Raw genomic sequence first — 19795 nt, forward strand, 5'->3', positions numbered from 1 at the left:
TATTCTACCCAACACTGGAAATAACTGAAGTTGAGCAGCTGTGTGGGCGAGTGCTGGCTGAGCATGAGCTTGACAGTTTTAGAGCAAACTCATCACCATTCTGTTGTTTCTTTGTGTCTTCTCTAAAGAGGGATGGAATTCCTTTGCTTTTTTTTTATTAGTCTGCAATTGACACTAAATGGTGAAACTAAATGCAGTCCACTTCCGTGCTTTTAATAGAATAGTCATTGAAGTGCATTAAGGTAGTCGTTTTTTCTTAAGGCCATTGATGTACGGTATATGTTGCTACGGAGCCCCTACAGGGACATAGGGGAAAAAAAGAAAACTTTTATCTCATTCTAACGAGAAACCTTTTCATTCGAACGAGAAACTTTCTCATTCGAACAAAAAACTTTCTCGTTCGAATGATAAATTAGAGAACCTGCTTACCTATCATGTAATTGTAACTTTTTCCACATTTTGTTATGGTACAGCTTTATTCCACAATGTACGGTGCCCTGGAAGTGCAAAACAATATAACAAATTATGAAACACTTTTCCATTTCAGAAAACAAATTCACAAAAGCAGAAACACTTTTACATTTCAGAAAACACATTAACAAAAGCAGAAATACTTGGAAAGAGTGGTCTAAAAACGTAACATCACAAAAACATTAAATGAGAGCCATTCAAAATCAACACGATACAATGGTATCAATGTTGAGTGGACCCAGGTGGACTCCGGCTTCAGACGACTTTTACACAGACCCAGAATGATTATTGATTGATTTGAGGAACGCTTGTAATTGAATCATTGTAGTTTATGGCCGTCGTTTCTGGTCATTAGTGTAGGAAGTGAAGGCACACAGGAAGTACACTGACCAATTGCATGCATTGTAGCTCCTCCTTTGTGGCACAACTCAGCCAGAAAATGTCGTCATTCATCCTGTCACCTCCAATAGCAAGTGAATGGGGGGCGGAACTACGTGCTCAAAGGGCAGTTCTTGCAGTAAAGTGAGATATTTATTATAAACATTGTAAGGCTGTCTGGATTTGTGGCAGTTTTTCTAAAAGGTTGCTTAGTTCTAAAAGTTGTGGGAGGAAGTTAACATTTTGAATGTTTGTATTTTTCAACAGTGAACTGCAATGCTATGTAACCCGTAGAGCACAACAAGGCTCAGGATTGCCAAAAAATATCAAGCAGCTCAAACTGCTGCTGATGAAATGCTCAGCCGTCATAAATATTTACTGTATTTAGGTTATTTTTCCACTTTGAGACAGTGTTGCTCAAAACACATTGTTTTTTTAAACACTTCTTATACATTTTTCTGTCCTCCAGTGGAAAAAAATAATAGTTGTTGTAATACTATTGAATCGTATCTTTATTATTTGACAGTAGGTTGGTGATCGCTACCTATTTGGGCTATATTACAATGTATGCTATGCATTACATTATATTGTTTTCTTCAGGCGTTTTGCCGTACAATTTCTTCATCAGTACCCGACAACATCATCATCCTAGCTGCTGTGTTGCTGAATCATCACACAATAATATATTGGTATAAGCATCTTTAATACTGTACATCCCTTGCAGAAACTCAACATTGCCCTGGGTGAGCTAATCGAGTAGTGCTGTGCTTGTAATTTGAGCTTCGTATCCCCTTTGGCCTTTTCAATTACCAGAATTTGCTTTCTGGCGAAATATCAACGTATTCCCTAGTGATTTAGATCGGGCCTATTTGTACAAGTACTTGTAGCGAGCAAGTAATAAAGATGCTGTTGCTGTATCCAGGCAGGGACTGAAGATTGTTTTACTCAGTGCTGAGCAGCTTTCTTTTTAATTGTCTGACGAACGGACGCCAAAGGTACAGTAGGTGAGAGGGAGTTTAGTGACGGAAGGAAGAAACTTAGTATCATGATTAGTTGGCCTGTTGCCATCATTTTTTAAAGATGATATATTTTCCCCAAAACTATCACGATAAGCGATAATACTGTTTTTTAATGCTTCTGAAATCATGAAAAACAAAGCCCGCCTATATTATTTTGAATTATTTATTTTATTGTATTTTGTTTGCAAAGAAAATCATTGTTATTATTATTATTATTAGTATTACTGTTATTGTTATTATAATTTCCTTTCTTGTTTCTCTATTAAATAGTTTTTCTTTACTCTGTGATATGGGTCTGAAATAAAGAATAAAGAGCTGCAAGTGAGTAATTTGTAAAGGCGGTTTACCGAAACTTTAAAAAATTGATGTTGTCACTCCCTGAATTGTTTCTTGCATCATGATGCATTCAATGAGATATACTATGATATATGTACTGTACTTGTGGTTGCCTTGATTGGTGCAAGGCAATTACACAGAGCACTTAACAATGGCAAAATCCTGGGTTGTGTATCTGGCAACAATAGTTTTAATCTACCAAAGTAAATTGTTGTAACGGTAATTGTATTACTGCCCTTCAAGTTGAAACTCAGTCACGTCCTAATTATACATCATTTAGGCTTAATTGTTTTTTGTTTTGGTTTTAATATGCTATATGAATGGCACTCTGGCACGCTGATGAAAGTCAAGCATTGCCGTCAACAGTAAATCAATTGAAAACACTTCCTGGGGAGTAACATTGTACAGTAGTATGGTGTCCAGTATGTTACACTATATTGGCCATTATTCCTAGACTGTCCAAAATACATGATGATGTATTGGTACTGATGATTAAGATTTAGAATTAACTTCAGGGATAATTATTAGTGTTAGTAGTCACATTGATAATAATTTACTACTATTAATAACAACAACATTATTTTTCCGGTGAAAGTGTATCAACAAACACCACAGACTGCAGAGAATGAAGACGACTGATGATGATGATGATGGAACGTTGGCTTACCCAACGACCTGGTTGACGAGCAATTCTGTTTGCAAACAACATTTTCAAAGAACATTCTTGGCGTGGCTGTGGGATGTTCAGTTGAAGTTTTTCTTGCAGCGTGTAAACATCATTGGCTTCATACCTCACACATTGCAGGTATCTTTGTTTTTTTGCTCTAAATTAGCTGTCAGAATGGCTCCAAGGAAAGTTAAAACTGCTCGTGACAGTATTATTCAAAGACATAGCCGCTTTGAAGCACCTCAACCTCGTGTGTGAGCCTGCCGACGACACAGAGAAAAACATGGAAGATAGGGGGTGGGGTTTCGGCGTTGTTAACTGCAGGTTTTTGCTTTGAGTTTTGATATTGACTGATGAAAGAGGACAGCCTTGAATAACTCGATGTATTCAATCAAATTCACATACTAATTAACAAAACAGATCCCTTGCTCACAGGTTATCAGCAAGTAGCAGGTTTTGGATGTGAGTGCAGTAGGTTAGATAACACTCTGCCTCCCAGTTGCGCATTCTACTGACAGGTTGTTATTTATTATAAGCGGTAAAGATGTTTACAGAGGTACTGTATTGATGGGCCTTAATTGACCATGTGGCTGTTTGTTTGTCCGACTGGAGAGCGGCCAAAAACCGCGGCAATAAGGCTGCAACGCACACGCGTCCAATATGTACTCACGCACACAGAGCAAACAGTTTCCAGCCACGGCCCATCTGTGTAGTGCACATCCCCCCGACTTTGGCTCCATTATGCCGCACATTGCAATAACTAGTTTGCTGATTCATAATGGCCAGTTATGCATTTTTTTGTAGCTCTATTTCCTGTTTCTGTTAGGGATTCTGCCACTTCCTTGTTTAAAAGCAGATTCGGTCTTTGAATTGGATGAAAACTTGATGTTGGCTTCTAATTTGTTCTTTTACAAACATATTTACCTAAGCGGCTACTAATGTATATTTTTGCTGTTCACGCATTTCTTAAAACTCTAACAAATAAACCCAATTTGCAGCTTTCTCAATGTATTGGCTTTTCCTTGCCTTGAGCTGTCATGAATCTGTTCCTTTGCCGTCAGTGCTCTGTATTTGTTCCTTAGCTTTCCAATCCCTCCTTCGTCCTACAGTATTTTCCTCACTTTGCAGTGGGCTTGAATTGCATTACAGTAGATGAGTAGATCAGCTGGTTGCCATAGACCCGCTGCATGCTGCTGACTCGTTTTCATACAAAGAGGTGAGAGGCAAGCTGCTGGGGCTGGCTTTTATTGCAGAAAGACCTCTCCCTGTTCTGGTTGTTTGGCAAGGGCCCAGCCAGGTGCCGTGCCGCACACATGCGCAGCAATGTGTGCGTATGGTTCAATAGAGAGAGCCCCAGTTGTGTAAAATCCAACAGTGAGTCGCAGTTGCGTGAATCTCAGTGCGCAGTGGGTGAACTCGGGCAGTACGTGCTTTCAATTGCACAAAAATGAACGTTGTATCTTTGCCAGACCTGATGATCACTCTCCTGAACAGTTGGAATTTCTCAAATGATTCAGGAGGTTAAACTGCATTGCCATCAGCTTTTTGGCATCTGCAACTCATTGGGAAGGTAGTGGAAAATATGTTGGGGCATAGCATCTCATTACATTTCATTCCTCTTATTGTACAAGCACAGTTTCAATCCTTGTTGAATTGCATTGAAGCAAAATGGGGTGGAAAAAAAAACAAACATCCAATAAACATGAGCCCTGCATCCCTCTTGACTCTGCTGTCATATATGAGACGGTGGTGGTTAATTTTGCTGTTCTGTTCCAACAGATGCTCTCACCAATGTGAATTTGAGATGCTCATGCCTTTTACAGCTTAGATCCTAGCAGGAAAGAAAAGTAAATACGTGAAGGGTGTGTGAATAATGCAAGGGTGAACACTAAATGTCAGAGCTAAAAATTCCTCCTATTGTCTCCCTACGATTCGCTGCATATTTGATGTATTTTAATAATTAGTGGCAGAGTCTCAGGAGAGGAGAAGAGGAGAATTAGGCCTGGCAGTTATGTGTTTCACTTATTTCTACAACAATTTAATAAACCTAATTTGAAAGGCAAATCTTGCTAATATGTAGAGTTGAACATATGAATTGTCACCGTAGGTGCAAGGGGCTCAGTGTGCACAAGTCATCATAAAAGGACAAAAGACAGCAGGGACAACAACAAAAACAGGTTCAATTTAACACTGCAACCTTTTTAAGGCAGGAATCCAAAAATTGGAAAACTAAAAAAAGGCATTAGCAGGGAAAGGGAGCAACAAAAAGAGACTGAGCGGAGGAGAGTCAAGTGAGTGATGAGTGAAAGTTGCACAAAAAAGGCTGGTGAAGATTGTGGAAATGACTGAAAAAGATTCAAAAGAATGCACTCTAAATATGTCTCCTTTCCTTTTCTACTCTGGCCCTCCTCTCCTTTATCTCTTAGCAACTTAGCAAGGTTATGATTTATTCAAACCCATATAATAAAAATACAGGGGAGGGTGGTGTTGACTTCAGCCATGTGATACACAATACACACACACACACACACACACACACACACACAGTCTATATAACCAGCACTTCTTCCACTTGCATTCAAAGCCACAATGTTAGACATTTCTGTAAATTCTATAGTTATTTAACACATAGCATAAAGTAAAACACTGTAAGTGAAATGATGCGTTTCCACTGCATCATGGAATTTGGTTTAATGTCACTAACGAGAAACAGAGTTGCTATATTTCTTTAAATTGCTGTTAATTACTGTATTAAACAAAAATCTTTAGTGCAAAAATACAGTAACATATGAGATATCAGATTGAAATTTCACTGGAGCAGGATTTAATGTAGTCTCGGGCTAACTCCGTCCGCAGTCTCTGACTGGCCTTCGCAGTGTTCATCAAGTCAAATGAAAACGTAAAATACGCAGTGCTTTATGTTATGATTCTTTTTGGAAGCGATGCTTTTGTTTTGATGTGCACTCATGTGGACAGTACAAGCAAGGCAGCGAGCATGCACTACAACTTATGTCTGCAGTGTTGCCAACTAAGCGACATCTTCGCAATATCGATCGATCTGTCAATCGATCTATCTATCGATCTATCTATCGTCAGGTTCGGGCTATGATATATGACCTGAATATGTGCATGGTGAAGATGAACGATGAGGATTTCCCAGCATGCACAAAGAAGGCTAGTTTGTATGAGAGTGATTTTGGGTCATGCCATATTCTTTGATTATGTTTGAACTTTTATTGTTTTTCAGATATCCGGTGGACATTTTAGCACTGCTGTATAAAGGTTTACAACATGTTTAGGAGGGCTGCGCGATATTTGGGTTTTGTGCACACATGATGACAAAAAAAAAACCCAAACATGACAAAGGGAGAAAACGTTTTAATTCTTTCCACGATATAAATCTAATGTGTGTACAAAATGCTAATGTGTGTCCACAAAATAGGTGTATTGTGCTGACAAAGTACTAATTTGTGGGCATGAAATAGATATAAGGTGTGAACACAGACAATGTCCTCTACCTTACCATTTCGAAAGAAGGTGCGCTCAATTGGCTTACACAACTTGTCAAGGGATTTTATTAATATTCATTTTAATCATTTGTACTGTGTACTTAATTTGCGTATACTTAAAGTGTTTGGGGACGTTAAGAGATTGTGGCCATAATTTCATTTCCCCCCCAATCCTCCATGTACGCTATGCTTTTTTACTTGTGGGCCATTCACAAATCATTCCCTTTATCTTGTTTGCACTTTTAGCCTGTTAGTTTCATCAATGCATTCATTTACCATGTGGCTTCTCTAATTCCCATACTTATGGGCAATCTGTGAGTGTGGCAAGCACAAATTTCAACAAAACACCTTGAGTATTTTTTATTTTTTTCACCTCTATGTATGCAACTATTCACCAGAAATTAATTCACTAATTTGTTTGCAAGCTAAACAGAGAATACTTAAAATCCCATTTCATTTGAAGTATCCTCTCTGCTACTTTGCATATCCTGTCTGATATGCTCATTTGTCTCTAAGGACTTCATCCCGCACATGAGTACTTTTACACTAACAGTGAAGTAAACAGCAAACCTCCACTTTCTGAAGGCCAACAGTCACCAATTATAATAGAATTGTGTGGGAGTGTGCTTTTTTTATACTAACAAAAAAAGTGCATGAAGTTTGGTATGCAATCCTGATCCAAATTCTTGGTTTCCCCTCTCTATGCCGTTTTTATGCGCTAGCACCCCAGATCTTTTTCGAGGCGGGTGGTAGCATTAATATTGAACGACACAATGCTACCACTCTGGTCATGTGTGGTGGTGGTTTTTATCATCTTGCGTAAGAAGATGCATTACTCCAGTCATTTGCCAAATTGCTAACATAAATCATGAGTTGTACTTCTTAAAATGCACCCAAACCCAAACCTTGTATTTACAAGTAATGAATGGTCACAGACAACCTAAATGTATCCCACTTGGCCTCCGGTTGTTTGTTATTGAATATAGTATCTACAGTTGTGGCAAAATCTTTGGCATTGACTCAAATGCTATACTTCATGAACTTGTCTTGACGAGTAGTTGTTGAGACTTCCGAACAGAATTTGATCATGATCCAGTGTGTGTTATGAGGACAGAATATACAATAACAGTGATGTGTCACAATTCTGAACAGTATTGCAGTGTTATTATGACATATGTATGTACTGTATGTATATATGTGTATATATATATATATATATATATATATATATATTTGAGCTAATTTCAGTTTTGTTTTATTGTTTCAGGCCAGTGGGAGGTGACTGTCAGAAGAAATGCCGGTCCTCCACCATCGGGACCATGTCAACCAATTGGCCTATGAGAAAAGAGGAGTGCTCCCATGGATCTGCCTTTCCCGCTAGATGGTCGGCATCCTCCTTGATGCTTCTATGGTTGTCGTGGGTGTTCTTGTGGGTGCTGTGGCCCATCCGAGCTGAACAAGCGGCCAGCGGGGGGCACGCGGGCAAAGCGCTCCATGGTTCGCTGTCGTCCCCCTCGGCATCTTCCTCCTCCTCCTCGTCCTCCTCCTCCTCCTCCCCCTCCAGTTCCTCTGCATGGGGCTTCAGCACAAGGCAGAGTGGAGGGCAGCTGGACTGGCTGCTGTCAGAAAAGGGACCTTTCCACCGCTGCCCTGAGTACACTGAGTTCAGAGAGAGGTTCCAGCAGGGATTTTCTACCAGATACAAAATTTATAGGTAAGACAGGTCCGGGACTGCATATTTTGATGGGATTTCGTGTGGAGAAGATCCGCAGAAGGGTTTATATATGAAACAGGTCAAAGAGGAAACCATATCACATCTCTCTTTTCAGTGTATCAAGTAAGCTGCCTCACATATTGCTTCCCAAGGTTTTTACATTTCTGAATTGTGTAGTCTGGCTGCTCACATCTCATACGGTCTATAAGGGTGACTCAAATGTTCACACTCCCTTATATGAAAGATGGTATATATATATATATCTAGAAAAAATACTTTGCTACAAACATTTAGGATATATTACGATATAATAATAATAAAAAAAACGTAAATATTTGTTTGATTTTAACCCTGTTTAAGTATCAACATTGAACAATTGTACCTTGGATAAGCTTCACTATAGGCTTTTTCTGCTATATTCCCTTACCATGGCAACCCAGATTGCCCACTTTAGTGTTTCAGTCTGCATTGTTAAGACTTCAGTGTTTGTGCAAGCTTTAACATACACGCACAATATTATCAGAGAAGTTACTGTTCTTATTATTGTTTAAGCTTCTTAAGTATCTTACCAAGTATTAAAAACTACAACAGCACTAATTACTAAGCTTTACCTGTTCAGCTGACAGATGCCGCTGAACACAGTGAGTAAATTAAAGACTGGAGCTAAAATAATGTGATCCAAATCGATTCATTCAAATACTTCTTATCACATATTTGCCAAGTTAAATGTGCCAAATTACATCTCAACTGCAAAATTCAATATAAAAGCGTAGTTATTCACAAGAGTTGAAACAGGCCTGTTTTATTAATGTCTTCTGTGTGGCTCAACAAAATGCTGGTGCAGGGAAGGGAAGGGACCTCTAGAATTTTACAAAGATAATTTTACCTCAGTCTTGAAAATTGTGGCATTTATTTATGCCTTGGGAGACGTCGACTTCCATTAAAGCTATTTTAACGTGTACTCTCTCTCTCTCTCTCTCTCTCTCTCTCTCTCTCTCTCCTCTCTGTGTCTTATGTGGGAGCTTTGTAACAATAGTTAAATCTCCGTCATTTATTTAGGGGAACTAAAATTCAAGTGTATGCTTGCCTGATTTTTAGGTTACTTGGTCAGTGGGAGATTCTAAATGTATTCAACCACCCATTCGTTTTTGGAACCACTTGTCGGATCACGAGTGAGCTGGAGCACAGGTACTTATTGACTAGCCGCCAGTGAGTCGCGAGCCCATACGCACTAACAACTATTTACAGTCACACCACACCAATGGGCAATTTAAAGTCTTCAATTAACCGACTACAGATGTTGGAATGCGTTAGAAAGCCAGACTATGGGGAGAACATGCAAATTCCACACAGGAAAGCCTGAGGCGAGATTCAAAACCAGCCATAATTATAAATGTATCATATGAAATGTCTCAAACCTGCGCTGTTTTACAAACAAGGACTTCCAGCGCTTTGTCATCACGGTGTGCGCTTCCTCATCTGCTTCTTCAACCTGTGTTGACAGGAAATTACATTAAAGCACTACTTCATGATGATGTGAAAGTGTAGCATGAAGCAATGCTGTGACACGTTGGACACATGTTCTCTGTATCACTGCAGGACATTGGGAGTGAATATTGAGTAGATTGCAATTGAAAACTAGCTGATGTTTGGAGAAGAATTAGATTTTTTTCCCCTCTTGAATTGTTAAAGTAGGCGGGCACGTTCACGCCTACGGGCAATTTAGAGTTGTCAATTAACCTAGGGAAAACCACGGGGCACGGGGAGAACATGCAAACTCCACACAGGCGGGGCCGGGGATTGAACCCCGGGTCCTCAGAACTGTGAACATTTACCCTCTCATCTAAAGTTCAACTTATGGTCAGGACATTATAGAGCCCCTGCTGCTCTCACCTTATGGCACTGGGTAACAGTATATTGTCAGGAAATTATTAGTCAGAAACAACAAAAAATGAAAAATTGCCCCATTGATATTTCTTCATCTGGGTGTTTCTGTATGGTCCAATTATGTTTTTGCATCATATATTCTTTGTTCAACCATCTCCCCCTATCTTGAGCCAAGGATTATTAATAGCATACTGGCCAATTTTTCAGTAAAAAGTGTTGCCCAAGTGCCAACAAGAATAACAGTTTAAAAAGAGGCAAATAATTTGTTGGGGGGGGGGGGTAATGTTTCATCCTTGAGAGTGAAAGAAGAGGAAATAAGTGTCTGTGCTGCTTGTGTGAGAGAGGAAGGAAAGCAAACCATACAAGATAAGACCAGATGGTGGCCACGTGCTGAGAACTTGTTAGTCAACACATTGTGTTGCTTGGCTGTATGCCTAATATTTTGCACTGAGTCAAGTGGAAAAATCAAATGTCAAATGTGTCAAGAGTTTTTTTAAGGAGTCCTGGCTGCAACCGCATACACATTTTGGTAAAAGTAGACTTGTACATGAAATGGTGGAGCGCACCCACAGTTTTATTACAGAAGTAAAAAAGTAATTAAAAAAATGCATTATTTTCCATTTTAATCTTCCACTTTGTGCTACCTCACCTTTGTTACAACTTATTAAATTTGTGTCACCAATAATTCTGTAATGGTTTATTTGGGAAGTCACACATTTCTTAATTGGGATTGGTTCATTAGCTCTTACATAACCCTGGTAGCATACACAAACAAAGATACTGGGTAGAGGTAATAAAAACAAAATCATCCTCAAATGTTCTTTAAAGAAGGTTAGGTAATCGATTGGTGTTAAGTCAGTCATCCTTTTGTTTTGATTACCTTGTTTTTTAGTGCACAGCTTTTTTATTCTATTTTTGTAACCACAAAGTTGGCACTGCAATGTGCATCATCAGTCAACACATCATAAGTTGCTATGGTGACTGCTTGAGCCAATGACGAATAGAAGCTCATATAAACATAAATAGGAGATTCAGAGTCCAGCTGAACATTTTAAATCAAAAGGACAACATCCAGTAAGAAATGCACACTCTCGGTCAGGGGGAGTCAAATACAAATACAAAAAGGCCACAAATACATTTTTCAATGAGTCCATTGAAAATCAATTAATCGTCCATTTGTCTTTCTCACCACATGCAATAATACTGTAAGTGTATGTGCAAAAAATTGAATCCCTCAATATGAATTATTCAAACACACAGTCTATTAAAACTTTTCTGACCTGTGATATGACCATACCTCTCTGCACATCAATAAGTAATTTGTCTTTTGCAGAAAGAGTTATGTAGTACATGTCCAGGCCTTTCCCAAAAAATGCACGCTGCAAAAGCATTATGCAACAACAGTCAAAACAAGAACACAGAAGTGTTTTTATTTTTTGTATTGGACCCTCTAACTATTTAATACTCGTTTCTATATATATATATATATATATACAAAAAAATCCATATGAATATGTGAAATTAGGAGGAAGCATTCTCATTAAAAAAGGGCTTTTTTTATTATTATTATTTTTTTAAAAACAGGAATACCGTAGGTGCCCTCCAGTTGAATGATTGAACTTGTTTGTGACTTGGAAGTTAGATGCAAGGAACACATTAAAAAACACCTAAAATAGCTTTTAAATTTGCATGGAACTAAGACATATCAGCCTCCTGTCACACAAACACAGTTTCAAACAGCTTGGCCACAGCATAGCTCTCAGAATAGCTATGAGGTATTTAAGAGGTAAAGTAAGGCATCCTTAATTTATCCAGTACAAGTAATACAGTGAGGCAGGTTGGAGAGCATAACATAGCAACCAGTGGCAGCACAGTGGGCGACTGGTTAGCACATCCGCCTCACAGTTCTGAGGACCCGGGTTCAAATCTGTGCGGAGTTTGCATGTTGTCCCCGTGCCGGCGTGGCTTTTCTCCGGGTACTCCGGTTTCCTCCCACATCCCAAAAACATGCACGGCAGCTTCATTGAATGTGAATGTGAGTGCGAATGGTTGTTTGTTTATATGTGCCCTGCGATTGGCTGGCAACCAGTTGATGGTGGACCCCGCCTCTCGACACTACAGTTACACTTGAGGAACGTAAGACTTATACACTGCAATGGAAAAAAATAATATGCTGACTGAAGTATCCATGCATTTGTTATGAATTGTAGACTTCTTTTTTCAATTCAATCTTATCTATTAAAAACAAATGCTGACTGGGAAAGTGAAATGCCGGATTATTTACAAATCCCAAGCAAATGATAAGAATGGACATGTCTGTGGAAAAACAGATGTCTCACCCCATTCTCAGAAAGCAGACAATGCTTTTCTTTTACTTTTTAATCATGATTTTTCCAAATGATATTGCCTTTGACTCTTTTATATTCATTGTTGGCCTAATTCTTAAATAGTGTTTTGAAGCAGATACATTTGTTGCATTTTAGGCCTTAACTCAAAAATGTCTTTTTCAATTTGCTGCAGTCATGTCAACGCACTGCACATTGGCATGTATTGTCTTTGTTATATCTAGCACTGTCTCCAGATGACTGCAGTTCAATTGAGGTGTTGTGTCACTGTCTAAAACATAAATAAATCTTATAATTGCACACTCACTCCACAGTCACACTCTGGTAGTGGTAAGCTATGTGTGTCGCTTCAGCTGCCCTGGGGCAGTCTGGCGGAAGCGTGGCTGCCATTCTGTGCTTGCAGCCCTCCGACCACCACCAAACATCCAACCACATTCATTCATAGGCAATGTGGGTTGAGCGTCTTGCCTTAGGGACATGAGGACATGCGCTCGGGCGGGGATAGGCACCGGCGACCCTCCGGTTGCAGAGCGTACACTTACCCTCCGTGCCACATGCTACCCTCTGCCTTCAGTCACCGTGATGTCATTGCCCATGCACAAGATATGTGACCTTTACTGCTCGAATAACATACGAATGAACACAAAAGCGATAAATGCTTTAAGGCGCCTAAATGACAAGGATGGTTAGGTATTTTCCCTAACAATGGGGAAATGGACCTTGGGGAATGAATGAATGTTTAGTTTTGGTCAAAAGGAGGGGAAAAAATATACATCATACAACATATCCAACCCGATCACAAAATTCCACAAAAAATAGGAGTAAGCTGCAGCACAATGTTTATTATTGCCTATCCTTGACAGTTCTAAAAATAAATCAATACCCCAACTTTTGCAGCCATCCATCCATTTTCTGAGCCGCTTATCCTCACTAGGGTCGCGGGCGTGCTGGAGCCTATCCCAGCTGTCATCGGGCAGGAGGCGGGGTACACCCTGAACTGGTTGCCAGCCAATCACAGGGCACATACAAACAGACAACCATTCGCACTCACAGTCACACCTACGGGCAATTTAGAGTCTCCAATTTATGCATGTTTTTGGGATGTGGGAGGAAACCGGAGTGCCCGGAGAAAACCCACACAGGCACGGGGAGAACATGCAAACTCCACACAGTCGGGGCCGGGGATTGAACCCGGGTCCTCAGAACTGTGAGGCTGACGCTCTAACCAGTCGGCCACCGTGCCGCCCTTTTGCAGCCAAAAGAAGAAAATCGATTTTAATACGACAGGCAAGAATTTATAACCCTGAATTATTTTACTTTTTAAATCTGTCTTTAAGAGCGAAATAATTTCAGCTCTACTAAGGCTATTCCATAATGTGACGCCCAACAAAGAAACACAACCAAATGTTATATATTTTCTCACTTTGCATGTTTTAAAAATACATAACCCTCTTAAATTATGTTTTCCTTCTCTTAATTCATAAAACAATTATTGAATATAATCTAAAAGGCTTTTACTCTTAACACTGAAAAATATTTCTGTCAAAAAATCAACAGATTTGGCTTATTGACTTTGAATATATTTTATATGTAGCTTTTATATGTAGAATTTCACTATTTCCTGTTTCACTATTTCCAAACACCATGAATTTAATTTGGCTTTCATTTAGTGACAACTTATTTCCATCAAACCATTAACAATATCAATTCACTCTCCATAAATATCAGTAGTCCCTTAATATCCTCCCCTGAACAAAGTAAATTAGTCTCATCTGTGAACATAACACATTTCAAAATAGTCAATAATGTAAAAATATCCATCGATCCATCCATCCATCCATTCGAAGTATTCTCCCCACCGACTCACAACGTCCCGAGGCGAGGTCAGCACAGTGCCCCATCCCCACTATACACAGTGTTGATGGTGCACTGTAGATTACTGCCATACTAATACTCTGAGAACGCCCCATCTTATCTGATCTTGGAAAAGGCTGTAACAGTTTGAGGGTCACAAATGGGTGGCCAGCGGGCACATGCAGCCCGGTGACAGCCTATTGAGTAATCCTGGTCTAGAGCACTGGAATGCCGTACATAACATGCATTGTAAATTGTCATTCATTCATTCATATTCCGAACCGCTTATCCTCACTAGGGTCCCAGGCTGATTCCCGCTCTCTTCGGTTGAGAGGCAGGGTACACCCTGAACTGGTCGCCAGCTAATCACAGGGCACATATAAACAAACAATCATTCACTCTTTCATTCACACCTATGGGCATTTTAGAGTCTTTATTTAACCTACCACGCATGTTTTGGGGATGTGGGAGGAAACCGGAGTACCCGGAGAAAACCCACGCAGGCACGAGAAGAACATGCAAACTCCACACAGGATTTGAACCCGGGCCCTCAGAACTGTGAGGCAGACATGCCAACCACTGTTTCACCATTGTAAGTGTGTCCCAAATATTTTGCCCTACCAACTGTCAAATGCAAAAAAAAGATACATCCCAACAATATGTGTCGATTTTCTCACTTAACTGGAATGAATAATTAAATATCTTAAATGTTTGTTAAAACAAGTTGGCGTTATTTGAAGTGATGCATGTATTAAGTGCTTTGAACACATCCTTTTTCATTTCATTTTCAGTGTCTCCTGTGCATGAAGTTTCTTTTGAACATAAAAACATTTGAATGAAATGGTTAGAAAGTATCAGTCCTTCTGTATCGAGGCTCATTACCATGGATGATTGATTGTGAGCAGTGAAGCACAATTTCCATGCTGTGACTTGAAGGTTATGCACTCAACCAACCCTCAACTCCAGAAATTGCCTCTGGGAGTATGTGGGTCAATTTTTATGATGGGAAATTTAATATGGGAAACTACCTGTTTCAGGTGCAACTGCTCATTATAAAGTTTCTGGTCTGCTCACTTTCAACTCACACAGCTCACATAATAACCCACAGCTTGGAACAAATCGACTGGTACTAGAAAGAAGTGCAAACCTTTTTTTTTTTTTTTCTTGTCAACCTACTTTCATACATACTCTGGCAAGATATACTGTACTTAATATATATATATATATATATATATATATATATATATATATATATATATATATATATATATATTTCCTTCAACAATCCATGAGCCAATTCTCGTGTTGAATTCTTACATAATAGTTTACTGAAGTATGAATCAAATAAAAAACAATTCCATTATATTTACATTGCAAAAACAGTAACCCACTCACGCAGTACTGTCGTTATCTATTGATACAGTAAGATCGTCTCTAAACTGACCATACTTTATTCAGAAAGTTAGCAAATTATTTTTCAAGCAATTGACAGCTAGATACTGAAAGACATATGTAATTGTTAGTGTAGTTGTAAATTACAACTGACAGTCAACACACATTTTAGTGTAATAACACAATGAGATGGTTTACAATAGCACCTGTACTTTACTGCACCTTTATCTGAATTGAAGTGGCATCGGCAGCCCTATGGGTGGCACAAGCCAATGCAAACTATAGGCCAGTCCCGAGCCTGGATGAATGTGGACGGTTGCGTCAGGAAGGGCATCTGAATGAAAACGTTTCCAAACAAATACTGTATGAGCGTTCATCTAAAGAATTCCATACTGGATCGGTCATGGCCTGGCTTAAAAACATCCGCCACCGACGCCATTGACCTACAGGGCGCCGGTGGAAATTCAGCTACTGTGGGTCAAAGATGAACGAGAGGTGGAAAGCGGGTTCTTCGGCAGAAAGAGAAGAGGAAAGCACAGAGCCTACAACTGAATGTGGGGACTTTGAATGTTGGAATTATGACAGGAAAAGCTCAACAGTTGGTTGACATGATTATTAGGAGAAAGGTTGATATATCTTGCGTGCAGGAGAGCAGGTGGAAAAGCAGTAAGGCTAGAAGTTTAGGGGCGGGTTTCAAATTATTTTACCATGGTGGAGATGTGAAATGGAGTCGGTGTTATTCTAAAGGAAGAGTTAGCTAAGAATGTCTTGGAGGTGAAAAGAGTATCAGATCGAGTGATGAGGCTGATACTTGAAATTGAGGGTGTTATGTATTATGTAATGTCCCACAGGTCCCCATGCCCCACAGGTAGGTGAAAGAGAAATTCTGGAAGGAGCTTGACAAAGTAGTTCTGAGCATCTCAGACAGAGAGTGGGTCGTGATTGGTGCAGATTGTAAATGACATGTTGGTGAAGGCAACAGGGTTGATGAAGAAGTGATGGTTAAATTTGATCATGGTGGCATTGTTGACTTACAGTACTCATCATAGGCGAGTCGCTATCATGAGCCATGAGGAATTAATGTGCTTCCTAGTTCCAGATCTGTTGCCAAAGGCTTGACAAAAAACTGTTACTGTACCAAAAATGGCATGTTCCAGACTCCAGAAACTTTTGCATTCCTCAGTTAACACTGCCTCTCTCTCTCTCTCTCTCTCTCTCTCTCTCTCTCTCTCTCTCTCTCTCTCAATCTCTCTCTCTCTCTCTCTCTCTCTCTCTCTCGCTCTCTGCGCGCTCTACGGCACAATAGATACGTCGATCATGACATGGCCACCATGTCAATGCCCCACATTCAACATGGCTGCCACATTTTTGGGGCGAATTGGATCTATTATTATTATTTTTTTTTTTTTTGGGAGAATATCTGAGATACAAAATACGTCAGTACCGTTTTCTGCCTGCATTGGGCCACAGCTTCAGTAAACAACAATTCTGGAACAAATGGAAACTATTTTTGGAAGGAGTGTTGATGGTCCGTTTCTTTCCGATATCCGTTATATCAGGGTCCCTTTTGTCCAGGTTTCACTGTATATAAGTGTAAAGGTGACACCCATATAAGAGCAGGTATTTTTGGATGAAACAAATGTCCTTAAAAGGTATTATTCAACACACACCTAATGTCTTGAGTTTCTGATCGAAACAGTTTCTAGTATCCTATTTGTAACAGCTGCACTGCTATAAAATGACTGTTATATTCACCCTGAGAGGCATCTGATAGGCTCTGTCTTTCTCTGACAACTAATAATGTCCAGGTGGCTTATTTTCAAACATGTTGCAAGCACAAACCTCCAAGGAAGTACACTGCATAGTCAACAAAATTTTATGGAAACAAAATTTTGACTGTTTCAGCTTAACTAAATGCCAGGGCTGCAGGTGCAATCACGGCTGTTCTAAAACTGTGTGATTAACATCATCTATCATCATTAGCCAAATATTCAGCCAATGGTCTTAGTGTTAACTCTTGGAAAGCAAAGCGAGGAGAGAAGAAAATGATGCAAAGCACATCTTATATTTCTGCCCATCTCAATCCAGCCTCCTTGCCAAAGCTCAGTCACTGTGAAAAAGCCCAGCAAGCACATCAGTCAGAATCAACCCCAGTTAATCAGTGTACAACCACTGGCTGCCATTCTCCCTGGATTTCGCATTAGTCTGAAACCAATGCTCAGTCAGGCGAGTGATAGCTAATGACTAATAGGGCTGCAATTAATGCCTATTTTAATAGTTGTCTAGTCATCAGTGATCAGTGAAAAAAAAAAAGCTGCTCCGAAATTGTTGTTTCTTTTCTTTTGTTAATAATAATGACACTAAGCATTATGTCAATAAATTGACAATATGTCAATTAAACTGACAAGACTGGAATTTGCTGAAATGCATATTGAGGAGCCTCAATGCTTGCGGGACATCTGATGATGGATTTGGGTTTTTAATTCTTTAAGAAAAAGGTACTAACAATTTTGCCTTTGCCTGTGTGAACAAAGAAAACGATGTACTGTGAAACACATAGTAGGCTCAGTTATGGTCTGGGGCTGCTTTTCTAAATCTTGCACAGGGTGTCTTGAACCTGTGCTGCGTGCTAAGAAACCTCAAGACTATGAAGACATTGTGGAGCAAAATGTGCTGCTCGGTGTCAGAAAGCATGGTCGCAGTTGCAGGTGATGGGTCTTGCAACAGGATGAAGAGACAAGAATGGCTAATAACAAAACACCTGACCTGATGTGAATGTTATCGGTACACAAATCTGAAACATACAATCTGGAAGAAGGCACCCTTCAAAACTGAGGAGACACTTTGCTTATGAATAGTGGGTCAAAATATCAGTCGAGATATCTATTGAGACGTTAAAAGTCTCTTTGTGATTTTGCAAAGGTAAAATAAAGAATACATTCTTCACATAGCTTCACCTTATGCCATTGGAACTACACACTACAAAAGAATAAAAAGGCAGGTGGTAAAAAGAATGATTTCCCCTGCTTTTTTTGTTTGTTTGTTTGTTTTTAAGTAAGAGATGTGACTAAATAATGAGAAACGGGTCCGTGGCCATGCTGGAAGCATCTATTAGTGCATTGCGTGACAATGAACCTCCTAATGAAGCTCTAATTTCACCAGACTCTCCCTGAGGCAAGAGTTGCTGAGAAAAGCTTTGTCATAGTTTGTTAAATGGTAGCTTTCTTTTCTTTGAAAACACGCAGTATACTGTATGCAACACAACCACTACAACCTACATACTGTCAAATACTTCCTCCCAGTGTGTCATATCAAAGAGCCCATTCACATGTATAGTGTGATTCGAAAGAACATCACCCAATTAATGTCACTTATTCAAGTTATAGAGTTTCCAACACCATGATTGCGGATTGCACTTTTGAGAAAGTGCGAATGAGAGTCAATTGTGGTATCCTGTTCTGAAATGAACACACAACGCGCTGTAATATTCAGCAATTGTTGTTTTGCCAGCAAATTATGCAGATGATGCAGATCTGCTCTTTTCTGTTATGATTTGCATAATATTCACATACAGTACCTGGGGGTTACACTACATGCAATTTTCAGAGTGCTTAAATGATTATAAGGCATTTGAAACGAGGTGATTTTCTCAACTCTTCGTTTGTCTTTGTCACAATGTTTCTGTAATTGGCATTAGAATAGACAGAAAACTCTACTTTATCCAGTTTTATTTCTCTACTTGCACTTCTTGCTCAGGTCAGGGTAACGTATCATTGTCATTTTTTAAGCAACCATAACAAACAATTAGCTAGTACATGTGGGGAAATGTTTATTTATCAAATTTTTTTTTATTTTTTATTTTCGATTGCCTAACCCCCAGAGATGCTGGAAGACGAGGCAGCGGCAGACGAACTTTCGCCGCCTCGTCTTTCAGCTGCATTATAACAGTTTTCTTTTGCATTCAATCATTCTTTTGTTTAATATTATAACAGTGATTTTTTTTTTTTGGGGGGGGGGGGTTTCTGTGAATCATTGTTTTTATTTATTTTACATTGTTGTTGCAGTTGCAAGACAAGTGATTTAAGAAAAAAAATAAAGCAGTGTTAATTCCGAGATTTGTTTGTGTTTTTCTACAAAAAAAAAAAGGTCAGGATAAGAATACCGTTAAAGTACCGGATTGATAAGCAGTATCGTTATGTCATCCCTACTTATTAGTCAGCAGC

General features: G+C 39.4%; 1 protein-coding gene across 1 annotated transcript in view; it reads left to right on the forward strand.

Moving 5' to 3' along the window:
* The window catches only part of brinp2 (bone morphogenetic protein/retinoic acid inducible neural-specific 2), a 152545-nt gene that overhangs the window by 73712 nt on the left and 59038 nt on the right, over positions 1 to 19795 (forward strand). Inside the window, exon 2 of the mRNA XM_061798401.1 lies at positions 7648 to 8094. Coding sequence (XP_061654385.1) covers positions 7700 to 8094 — 395 coding nt within the window. The 5' untranslated portion in view covers positions 7648 to 7699. The remainder of the gene's footprint in view (positions 1 to 7647; positions 8095 to 19795) is intronic.

The sequence above is a fragment of the Phyllopteryx taeniolatus genome, chromosome 14 (genome assembly GCF_024500385.1).
Source record: "Phyllopteryx taeniolatus isolate TA_2022b chromosome 14, UOR_Ptae_1.2, whole genome shotgun sequence".
NCBI classification, from domain to species: domain Eukaryota; kingdom Metazoa; phylum Chordata; class Actinopteri; order Syngnathiformes; family Syngnathidae; genus Phyllopteryx; species Phyllopteryx taeniolatus.